General features: G+C 41.0%; 2 protein-coding genes across 5 annotated transcripts in view; one reads left to right on the top strand and one right to left on the bottom strand.

The window, feature by feature from the left end:
- Positions 1-1260, bottom strand: part of EVC2 (EvC ciliary complex subunit 2) — a 188432-nt gene extending 187172 nt beyond the window's left edge. For all 3 annotated transcript variants that reach the window (XM_072620198.1, XM_072620200.1, XM_072620199.1), the window contains exon 1: positions 747-1260. In XM_072620198.1, coding sequence (XP_072476299.1) covers positions 747-1103 — 357 coding nt within the window. In that variant the 5' untranslated portion in view covers positions 1104-1260. The remainder of the gene's footprint in view (positions 1-746) is intronic.
- Positions 1261-3645: 2385 nt separating this feature from the next.
- Positions 3646-12051, top strand: part of EVC (EvC ciliary complex subunit 1) — a 151297-nt gene continuing 142891 nt past the window's right edge. Inside the window, exon 1 of one of the 2 annotated variants that reach the window (XM_072620196.1) lies at positions 3646-4191. In XM_072620196.1, coding sequence (XP_072476297.1) covers positions 4009-4191 — 183 coding nt within the window. In that variant the 5' untranslated portion in view covers positions 3646-4008. The remainder of the gene's footprint in view (positions 4192-12051) is intronic. The other variant, XM_072620197.1, reaches the window with a different exon arrangement.

Raw genomic sequence — 12051 nt, 5'->3', positions numbered from 1 at the left:
GGAGATTTCTTCACCAGGAATTCCCTGTCCTAATGAAATCATATTCCTAGACCAACAAAAAATAAAAGACATCAACTAAATTAGATAGATAGAGAGACAGATAGGTAGATATAGACGTGCACATATAAACCATTTAATCTGTTATTAGGATCACAGTTTTTAGAGATGGGAAACAAAAAATCCTAAATAGCAACTAGCTCAATCCCCTCATTTTATATATGAGGAAGCAAGCTCAGAGAAGCAAAATAATTTATCTTCTAATCACAAAATTTTAAAAATAATAATTCACATTTACACATATCTCTTTACAGTTTCCAAAGGGTTCTTCGTAACATCCTGGCCAGGAAGACAGTGAGAGAATTATTACTCAGCTTTTGAAGTGATTTGTTCAGAGTTATGCAAATGCCAAGGTTTGGGATCTGAACACTCCCCCCTCCCCTCACTCAGCCCAGTGCTCCTCCATCTACAACCATCTGTACTGACAATTAGCTGTGGAAGAGGTCTTTGAAGATCTCTTCTGGTCCTTTCGTTTCCATAGCTTAGAATTTGTTAATGATACACTTGCTATAGACAGCATGCACGATAAGCATCAGCCTCAGCAACAGCGTCTGATCAGTTACAAGCTTGCCCCAGGTTATTCTTACAGATTACACAAAATCAGGGCGTGAAATGAAAAAAAGTTGGTCTTAAAGAAACTGAGGCAGAAGTCTCAATCTTTGCTTGCACTAGGGTAATGGAAGCTTTACCTGATCTTGCAAAGGAGCTCCTTCCAAGAGACCCTGGAAAAGAGCTGGGGGTTCTTCCAGGGGATGACCTGGGCGTGCATGGGGCGAAGCCTTTGATGGGAGGAAAGGAAGGCTACAGGATCCAAGGACCGACGGACCGCTGCTGGGCTCCCAGCCATCACTTCTATAGAACAAACTTGAGTTTTCCAAAGGGGCTCCAATCCCGATCTGGGGCACAGCACATTCCCGGAAGTGGCGGGGAGTCAGCGAGGCCCGCGCAGGCAGCTGTAAGACTAAAGAAACAGCCAGAAAGTTTGTAGCCCAGGTCCCACTCCAAGTAGGAGGACAGAGCCCCGAGGGCCTGGTTGGCCTCTTCATGTCCCAGCCCGGGAGTGGTGTGGCCCCTGGGAAGAGGCATGGGCAGGATATCTCTCCATGGAGCAGACTGGGGAAAGAATTCCGAAGTTTCCAGGGAACAGATGAGTGGGAGAGTTTGTTGCTCTGGACTAAAGCCCTCCCTTGCTACTGAGCATGCTCAGTCCCTTTGTAGGGAGGGTAAACTTTCAATGAACAAGTTGCTACTGTTACGTCTCAAAGAGAAAGGAAAGGGAGGAAGCCGGGACCCAGACAGAAGGAAAAATGTCAAGTGCTTCCACTTAGCTGGAAAGGACCACAGAACACAGTTCAGTCTGGAAGGGAGCTCGGAGATGCGGTAGTCCAGGTTCTGTTTCGTAGAAGAGACAGATCCTAAGGCACATAGCTGGTAAATCAGAGAGCTAGAAATGGAACTCAGATCCTCAGAGACCAAATCCAGCCTTCTTTCCACTCTACTGCAGTGAATTGGCAGGAGCCTGGGAGTTCCAGCTTGGCACCCTGGAAAGAGCCTAGAGGGAGAAAATGAGTCAAATTCCAGCACATTATGTTACTTTAGGCAAATCACTTTGTTATAAAATTGGGCCTCAGCTTTTCATGTTTAAAATGAGAGAGTTGAACTAATAATTTCTGAAGGTCTTTCCAGTGCTTAAGTACCCATGATCTTATTTTATAAATAAGAAAATTGAGGCCCAAGTTGGAGAATTGATGTAATCAAGGTGACAAAATGATTAAGTGATAGTGACCTCTTTCTAGTACACTACTTTGCGTGCGCACACACACACACACACACACACACACACACAGTGCATTTTTAAACTTAGCTTAAAACTGAACTGTACTAAGATTTTGGATCCGTCCCATATACGCATATATATATGTACATATACACACGTAGTAGTACTTATTACTATGTATCCTATATTTCCTAGGACAATCTCAACTCCATTAAAAAGACAGCATACTTGAATGAGGCTTTGTAAAATGTTTCCAGGGTTGGTTTTTTCTGCTGTTGTTGGCTTGTATGATTTGATTTCTTGGCTCAGAAAAAAAGTGGTCACTATATTACCATATAATTTATGATATATAAAACATGACATGTTATACAAGAGGCAGTATGTAGTAGCACAAAGATCTCTAGAATAGAGAATCACGAAACCAGGATATGAGTCCTACTATGTACAGTGGAAAAGGCACTGACTTTGGAGTCTGAAGACTTGTATTTGAATCCTGGGTCTGACATTTACTACTACCTGTGCGACCTTGAGTAAGTCACATAACTTCTCTGGGTTTTGTTATTCTCTATATCTGTAAAATGACTAGATTGGACAAGATGATTTCTAACGTCTCTTCCAGATTTAAGTCTATAATCATATTGTACTTCAGAGGTAGCATGGTCTAATGAACAGACAGCTGTCCTCTGAGACCCTCTTCTCCACTGCAGTTATTGATCTCCCTGACTTCCTTTAAGTCCCAACTAAAATCTCACCCATGGGCAGAGAGCTGGTAAAGTGGATAGACTGCCTGGTCTGGAGTCGGGAAGGTTCATCTTCCAGAGTTCAAATCTGGATTCAGACACTTTCTAGTTGTGTGATCTTGGGCAAGTCATTTTAACCCTGTTTGCCTCAGTTTCCTTATCTGTAAAATAAGCTGGAGAAGGAAATGGCAAACCACTTCAGTGTCTTTGCCAAGAAAACTCGAAATGGTACCAGGACTGAAACAACTGAAGAACAAAATTCCACCTTCTACATGAAACCTTCCCAACCCCTCTTAATTCCAGTGCCTTCCCTCTGTTAATTATTTTCTATTTGTTATGTATATACCTTGCTTTTTATACATTTGTGTGTGTGTGTTGTTTTTCCCATTATATTATAAGTTTCTCGAGGGGAGGGACTATATTTTGTCTCTTTTTGTATGAATTTAAAAGGAACAGAGAGATAAGAAGAAATTCAGAGGGAGATGTTACCCTGATCTTCTGCTTGCAAATCCCACCAAGTTTCCACTCTGTCCCACTCTCTCCAGTTCTGGCATTATCTAGATGAGGGATGGGAACCTGTGGCCTCGAGGGCATAGGTGTCCCTGTAGGTCCTCAAGAGAGTCTGGCTGCCTTTCACAGTTTACCTCTGCTCATCTTTTTTCTACCTTTTCTGTCAGCCCCAGATTCTCAGGTTCACACCGTCCTGAGCCTTGTGGTCATAGGATTTAGAGCCAGAAGAAATTTTAGGGATTCTCCAATCCATTGTTTTGCAAAAGGGGAAACTGAGTCCCAGAGAGACAAAGTAATATTTCAGAGGCCACACCAGTAGTAAGTTTCAGAAACTTTCTAAACCCAAGGCCCCTTAATTCTAAACCAAGTGTGTTTTTACACATGATTTGAATCTTAGATCCAGGTTCCTTTTAGCTCTGAGCCCTTCAAACTACTTCTAAGTGCTTACAGAAAATACTTTTGGGAATTGGAACTGGGCATGCTCAGTAGGGCAGGATTTTGGTTACAGAAGAGTCTGCTGTGTAGCCTGCATTGGCTCCTCCCTCTCCCAACCCAGAGGGAGGGAGAGAAGGGGTGGAGGGAGAGAGGGGTGGAGGGTGAGTCAGACAGGAAAGTATGCTGGGGTCTATGTGATCAGAGGCACCAATCTCCTCAGGCCTGGAGAGCGCCCTAAGACAGCCGTCCAGTCTCCTGTTTTAGGCAAAGCTTCCCAGGGCTTTGAGAGTTCCAGGGAGTGAAGGCCGGAGGGATGGGGACCAGACAGAGGCAGCCAAGGCTGGCCTGGGCTACTGCCTTTGTGCGAGGCTCAGTCAGGCGGGATCCTCTCTAAAAAGTTGCAAACAAGTCCTCTTGTGCTGGAGGGGGAGGATCTGGAGAGAGGGAGAAGGAAGGAGGCAGTGATTGATTCTCCCTGGAAGTTCACTTATGGCCCAGGCTGACCTGCTCCCAGGCACTTGTGTCCAGGACATCCAGCTGCAGTCCTGGACAGAGTCCCTGCAGGTAGTCCCTGCTCTCCTGGCTCCAGCAGTGACTCTGGGGGTGGCCTTGGGCGTCAGCTGTGCGGTTCTGCTTTGTGTCTACGTGATCAAGCCTCTGCTCCAGAAAAAGGTAGGTTTTCCCCTCTAAGACTACTTGTAATGTTCTTCCCAAACCTTGCCCCCTCGCCATTCGAACTTGTGATATCCATACAGGGGCCACTCTCCCAGGGAGGAGACTTCCCCACTACCAGTGCAGATCTGCGCCTTAGAGCTAGCTTCCCCAGAGAGTTACTTGGGGCATATAACTTAACTGGCTTGCTGAGAGGCACAATCAACTAGCTTGTTTCAGAGGGAGCGTTTGAACTGGTCTTCAGAATCCTCATTCCCACCCTCTATGTAGCTACGATATTGTCTCGATTTTGGTAATGATGTCACAATTCCCTTCCCTGGCCCTGGTGTGAAGAGGGAGTGAAAAAATGTGCTCTCGTTATATGTCCTAGAGCACAAAGAAAATTAGATTTGGAAGGCATCTTACATATGGTCTCGTTCAAACCCTTAATTTCATTCGTGAGATACTTGAAGCTTAGCAAGGGAAAGAAGTAATGGTTTGTAGTGGAAAGAACACTTGATCTAGAACTGAAGCATCTGAGTTCCAGTCTAGATTCCTCTGCCTGTAACTTGTGTGACATTAGACAAATCCCTAAGGGATCATCCATTTAGACCTTTAAGATACCTTAGAGGTCATATTTTTTTTACCTTCTGTGTTCTATAGGTTAGGGAACTGAGGCCCAATCAGCACTCTATCTACTATACCCTACTGTCCTCTTCTCTAGACTTCACTTTCCTCCTCTACAAAATAAAGGATATGGATCAGATAGATGATTTCCTAAGTTCTCTGCCAGCTCTAATAATAACTGGCTATTATATGTGTAGTTCTTTAAGTTTGCAGAGTCTCTTACATACTTCATCTCATTTGATCCTCCTAAGGAATCTGTGAAGTAAATACCATAGATAGAGTTTTTCCCATTTTACAGATAAGACAATTGAGAGCTAGAATTAAGTTTCTTACCCATAAACATATCACAGGCATGTGACCCAGGTAGGTTTCACACTTAGTTCTCTGCTAACCCTGAGCTTCTTTGAGCCCATCAAAATGGCTAACTTTTTTTTTTTTGAGACAACTGGGCTTAAGTGACATGCCCAGGGTCACACAGCTAAAATGTCTGAGGTTGGATTTGAATTCAGGTCCTGCTGACTCTATGCTGCCCATAGCCAACTCGTTAGCATCATGATCAAGGAGTAGAAAACAAGTTCCCTGATTCTTAGCCTCTTGTTCTTTCCAATTCATTATGTTGGTATTCCATACCCTCTGTGTTGTACTAGTAAGCATTTAACAACTGGATCACTGAGCTGGACACACTTTTAGGTTTAATCTTGTTGCTCCTTTGTTTCAATTGTGCTGATTTTTGGTAAAGATTCTAGAGTCGTCTGCCATTTCCTTCTCTTGTTCATTTTACAGATGAGGAAACTGAGGTAGACGGGGTTAAGTGACTTGCCAAGGGTCACACAGGCAGCAAGTGTCTGAGACCAGATTTGAACTCATAAAGAGAAGTCTTCCTGACTCCAGGCACAGCACTCTCTCCATTACATCACCTAGCTACCCCAAGTTTAATCTTCATTAGTACATTTTCTCCATCACCATCTTAAGTCAAAACAGTAAACGAAAGAAATCAAGCCCTGATTTGTAGCTAACCTATTTCCAAGTAGTAACTACTCACACAGAAGTTTGTCAGCATGAGCCAGTCCAGGTTGGCTCTTGCATTAAATGTTATTTAGAGTTTTAGAAAAATACATATCTGGGGATAACAACTCAAAAACCTTCCCTTGGCCTTACTGCCTCCTTAAGACCTTGTTCCATCTCTTTCTATCCTTTTCCCGTGCAATATTTGCAGCCTCTACTTCTTCACCACTCACTCACTCCTCAGTCCTTTGTATCTGGGCTCACATTTAAACCACTCTACCAAAATTGATTTCTCCCAGTTTACTAAAGACATCTTGACCACTCTCTTAATTGTGGATGGTCTTTTCTCTGTCATCATGCTTCTTGACTTCTCTGTAACTTTTAAAATTATTGGTCATGCCCTATTCCTTCATGTTCCTTCCTTCCTTCCTTCCTTGGTTTTTATGTAATTGATCTTTCAGTGTCCTCCTCCTACTTCTCTGATCACCAAGTTTCAGACTCATCCACTAGGTCATCCTCTATGTCCCATCTTCTAACTATGGGATCCACTAAGGTTCTGTCCACTGCTTGTGCCTCTAAATTTTTTCTTAGCAGTTTCATTAGCTCCCAATGACTATACAGTTGCCTCCCAACCTTTAAATCCATCCCTAATCTCTCTCCTAAGCTCTATTTCCACATCACCAACTGCTTCTTCCATATCTGTACTGAGATATAGGCATTTCAAACTCAACATGTCCAAAGTGGAATCCGTTATGTTTTTCCCTAACGATATTTCTCCTTGAATCTTCCCTGTTTCTGTTAAGAGCACCTCCATCCTTCTAGTTATAAATGTTTGCAATCCCAGGCCAATTCTTAAATCTTCAAACCCCTCCTTCACCCCAACCCCCACGCAAACTGAGGTTATCAGTTGACTTGAATGGATTCTTAAATGGATTCTCCTACTGTATCTTTTTGCATGTCCCCTTCTCTCTGCCCCTACAGCCAACACTGTAGTCCAGGCCCTTCTTACCTGTTACCTAGACTTTTGAGATAACCTCTTACCTGGGGGTAAGGAATGTAGACTTTGACCTCTGAAAAAGTTTTTTCTTAAGGACCACCCCCTTCAACCAAAATCACTCTGGCTCTCTTTGATTGGCCAACAATAGGTCCTAAGGCCAAGACCTATTTTGTCCTTATTTGAGTTGAGCATGATTGGCTCAGAGTGAGTGTAAATAGCAATTGTTTCTGTTTTGGCCAGAAACCCTGAAGGTCTTCCCCTCCCAGATTGATTTTATTTTTTTTTTGGACTATGTAAAGAGGCCATTCTCTGCCTCATTTCTTACCTAGCCTTGATCTCTGAATGGGCATTGCCAAGGTCTCTCCCTGCATCCTGGTGGGCATCCAGTCATCCTAATCTATATCTTACCACAGGACTAGATGGCCCCAGAGGAGAAAGTGAGACTGGTGACTTTGCACAGCTCTCCCTCACTTAACTCCAATTCACTTGTGCATCATGGCATCACCTCCCTAACGTCATGGTCTCTTTGAGAATGAGGAACAAACAACCACACCAACAATAAATATTGTATTTACTTTACCTCACTTTCCTCATGGTATGTTCCAGTCAACCTTACTTATCTCCTCTTCTCTCACCTCTGTGCTTTTCCTTAAGTTGTCCCCTACACTAGCATGCCCTCCCTCCTCACCTCCAGCTCTCAGAATGCTCAGCTAACTTGAAAGCTCATCTCAGGTGCTGCCTCCTATGGGAGATTGTCCTGCTGTTCCTAGCTGTTGGCACTCTGTCTTTCCTCAGACCTGATCCTGTGTTCTCTTCTGTGTGAATGTTGTGTCTCTCCAGGTCCAATACAAGTTTCCTGAGAGCAAGTACTCTTTTAAGTTGTTTCTTTGTTCCCTTAGCACTATGTACCCAGTATGTGCTTATTAAATGTTCGTTAAGGTGGAACAGGATAGGGTCCCAAGTCTGGAGTCAGGAAGATTCACCTTTGTGTGTTCAAATCTAGCCTCCGACACTAGCTAACTGTGTGATCCTGGGCAAGCCATGGAAGCCTGTTTGCCTCAATTTTCTCATCTATAAAATGAGTTGGAGAAGGAAATGGCAAACCACTCTAGAAACTTTACCAAATGGGATCATGAAGGATTGGACGTGACTGAACCACAATATAACTTCTAATCATTTTATATTATAATTTTAATATTTTACATGCACATTGTCATTTTTAACATTTTTAAAAATTTTTGAGTTCCAAATTCTCTCCTTCCCTTACTTTCCTCCCCCTCTCTTTGAGAAGGCAAGCAATTTTATATAGGTTACGCATGTGCAGTCATGAGAAACATATTTCTATGAATGACAAAACTTTCAGGAAACATCTAAAAGCCATAAATAGTTCACACTAATAACAAAGCAGTAATTTTCCCCCTAATATATTATATAGAGGATTAATATTGAAAATAAAGACACGATACTTGACCTGGTAACTTTTGTTTAACTTAAAGTAGGCAAAGAATAAACAAGAAGTAAAATTTTATAATGATTATTTATCTACTTACGTTATCTACTTATTTTACATCTGCTTATTTCTTTTTGCCACAATCCTGTAAGCTAGCAGGAATATTATTATTTCTATTTTACAGAAGAAAAAGCTGAGGATCAGAGATGAACACTGACTTGCCCAGCATTGAACAAATATGTCTTCTCTGACTCCAGATCCACTGTTCTTACCGTTATACATCCCAAGTTATTTCAAAGGGAAAAGAGGGAAGCTCTCTTGGAAGGCAGATGGGAAGCTTGAGAGTAGTTTTTTCCATATATTTGGAATAGTGTGACATGGAAGAGTGTTTAGATTGACTCCCTTGTCTTTGAGCAAGCTCCTCCTCCCAAATGGAATGGTCTTCTCCACTCTCTAGCCCTTGTCTCCCTCTCTGATGAGATCCCTCACTGAACTCACTGTTGTTGTTTTTGAGGAAAATTTTCTCCAGTTCACCTAGTTAATAAGGAGCCACCCCTCCCTCCTCTACCCTCCAATGCCATCCTGTCTGGAGCTTTTACTCTAATTATATTATAATACTTAGCATTGGTGTTATTCTCCCCAACCTTTATGAGACTGCTAATTCCTTTTAAGGCTGGGATTGTGTCTTCCTTTGCTTTTGTTTCTCCTATTGCTTGGCAGGCAGAGTGGTTTACATATAAATGGCACTTAATAAGTGCTTTTAAATTTTAATTAAATCAAGAAAGTAAGGTCTAGAGTAGAGAATTTTTGACATTAATAGATAGATGTATTTCAACATAACCCCCCAATCAATCAAAGTTGGACTTTAAAGTCAATGTTGCAATGTTTTTTACTTCAGTGTATGTATTTATTAAGAAGCAGAAGAAGCTTATTTAGTGCTTTAAGCTTCACCAAGCACTTTTCTTATAAGAAAGCATCTAGGTAACTGGTACAAGTATTTTCCTCTTCATTTCGCAAGTAATTTCAGGAGTTAAGTTACTCATCAAAGCTCGAAAAACTTGTAAATGTCAGAAATAGTATTCGAAATTGCTTCTCAACTGAAATATAATCTATATATACATATATTTCATTGACCATTTCCCAATTATACACAAAAGAAAAATTCATTTAAAATCTTTCTCCCTCCTGCCCTTCCCCCACCTCTTGAGAAGGTGAAGAATATGATACTGATTATACATGTGAAGTCATCCAAAACATCTCCCATATTAGCCATGTTGCAGCAGAAAACATAGAAAAAATTTAAGTTAAAAAAAGAGTATGCTTCAATCTGTACTCAAGAGTTCATCAGTTTTTCATCATGGGTCCTTTGGAACTGCCTTTGATCACCGTCTTGGTCAGAGTAACTAAGTCTTTCACAATTGATTATTGCCAGAGTACTGTTGTTACTGTGTACAATATTTTCCTAGTTCTGCTCAGTTTACTTTGCATGAGTTCATGTAAGCTGTCACAGATTTTTTTTCTGAAACCATCTTGCTTGTCATTTCTTATAGAACAATAATATTCCATTACATTCATATACCACAACTTGTTCAGCCATTCCCCAATTGATAGGCATCCCCTCAGTTTCCAGTTCTTTGCCACCACAAAAAGAGCTGCTGTAAATATTTTTGCATAAATAGATCCTTTTCCCTTTTCTTTGATGTTTTTGGGATATAGACCTAGTAGTGCTATTACTACATCAAAGGGTATGTAGAGTTTTATACCAATCTTGGGCATAGTTCTAAATTGTTCTCCAGAATGGTTGTATTAGTTTATAGTCACCAACAGTGTATTAGTGTCCCATTTTTCCACATTCCCTCCAGCATTTCTCATAATTTTTTTGTGTTATGTTAGCCAGTCTGATAGATATGAGGTGGAATCTCAGAGTTGTTTTAATTTGCATTTTTCTAATCAATAGTGATTTAGAGAATTTTTTTATGTGATTATTGAAAACTTTGATTTCTTCTTCTGAAAACTGCCTGTTTACATCCTTTGACTGTTTTTCTTTTCTTTTTTTTAAATTAATTTATTTATTTAACTTTTAACATTCATTTTCACAAAATTTTGGGTTACAAATTTTCTCCCCTTTTATCCCCTCCCCCCCCCACACCAAGCATTCTAATTGCCCCTATGGCCAATCTGCTCTCTCTTCTATCATCCCTCTCTGCCCCTGTCTCCATCTTCTCTTTTGTCCTGTAGGGCCAGATAGCTTTCTATACCCCTTTATCTGTATTTCTTATTTCCTAGTGGCAAGAACATTACTCGACTTTTGATCCTAACACTTTGAGTTCCAACTTCTTTACCTTCCTCCCTCCCCACCCCTTCCCTTTGGAGGGCAAGCAATTCAATATAGGCCAAATCTGTGTAGTTTTGCAAATGACTTCCATAATAGTTGTGTTGTATAGGACTAACTATATTTCCCTCCATCCTATCCTGTCCCCCATTACTTTTATTCTCTTTTAATTCTATCCCTCCCCATGAATGTTGACCTCGAATTGCACTCTCCTCCCCATGCCCTCCCTTCTATCATCCCCCCCACCCTGCTTGTCCCCTTATTCCCCATTTTCCTGTATTGTAAGATAGGTTTTCCTACCAAAATGAGTGTGCATTTTATTCTTTCCTTTAGTGGAATGTGATGAGAGTAGACTTCATGTTTTTCTCTCACCTCCCCTCTTTATCCCTCCACTAATGAGTCTTTTGCTTGCCTCTTTTATGAGAGATAATTTGCCCCATTCAATTTCTCCCTTTCTCCTCCCAATATATTTCTCTCTCACTGCTTGATTTCATTTTTTTTAAGATATGAGCCCATCCTCTTCAATTCACCCTGTGCTCTCTGTTTCTATGTGTGTGTGTGCATGTGTGTGTGTGTAATCCCACCCAGTACCCATATACTGAAAAGTTTCAAGAGTTACAAATATTGTCTTTCCATGTAGGAACGTAAACAGTTCAACATTAGTAAGTCCCTTATGACTTCTCTTTGCTGTTCACCTTTTCATGGTTCTCTTCATTCTTGTGTTTGAAAGTCAAATTTTCTTTTCAGCTCTGGTCTTTTCATCAAGAATGCTTGAAAGTCCTCTATTTCATTGAAAGACCAATTTTTCCCTTGAAGTATTATACTCAGTTTTGCTGGGTATGTGATTCTTGGTTTTAGTCCTAGTTCCTTTGACTTCTGGAATATCCTATTCCATGCCCTTCGATCCCTTAATGTAGAAGCTGCTAGATCTTGTGTTACCCTGATTGTATTTCCACAATACTTGAATTGTTTCTTTCTAGCTGCTTGCAATATTTTCTCCTTGACCTGGGAACTCTGAAATTTGGCCACAATGTTCCTAGGAGTTTCTCTTTTTGGATCTCTTTCAGGCGGTGTTCTGTGGATTCCTTGAATATTTATTTTGCCCTCTAGTTCTAGAATCTCAGGGCAGTTTTCCTTGATATTTCATGAAAGATGATGTCTAGGCTCTTTTTTTGATCATGGCTTTCAGGTAGTCCCATAATTTTTAAATTGTCTCTCCTGGATCTATTTTCCAGGTCTGTTGTTTTTCCAATGAGATATTTCACATTATCTTCCATTTTTCCATTCTTTTGGTTTTGTTTTGTGATTTCTTGGTTTCTCATAAAGTCATTAGCTTCCATCTGTTCCATTCTAAATTTGAAAGAACTATTTTCTTCAGTGAGCTTTTGAACCTCCTTTTCCATTTGGCTAATTCTGCTTTTGAAAGCATTCTTCTCCTCATTGGCTTTTTGAACCTCTTTTGCCAATTGA

Source organism: Notamacropus eugenii, chromosome 6, assembly GCF_028372415.1.
Source record: "Notamacropus eugenii isolate mMacEug1 chromosome 6, mMacEug1.pri_v2, whole genome shotgun sequence".
NCBI classification, from domain to species: domain Eukaryota; kingdom Metazoa; phylum Chordata; class Mammalia; order Diprotodontia; family Macropodidae; genus Notamacropus; species Notamacropus eugenii.
This window is presented reverse-complemented; position numbering and strand designations above follow the sequence as displayed.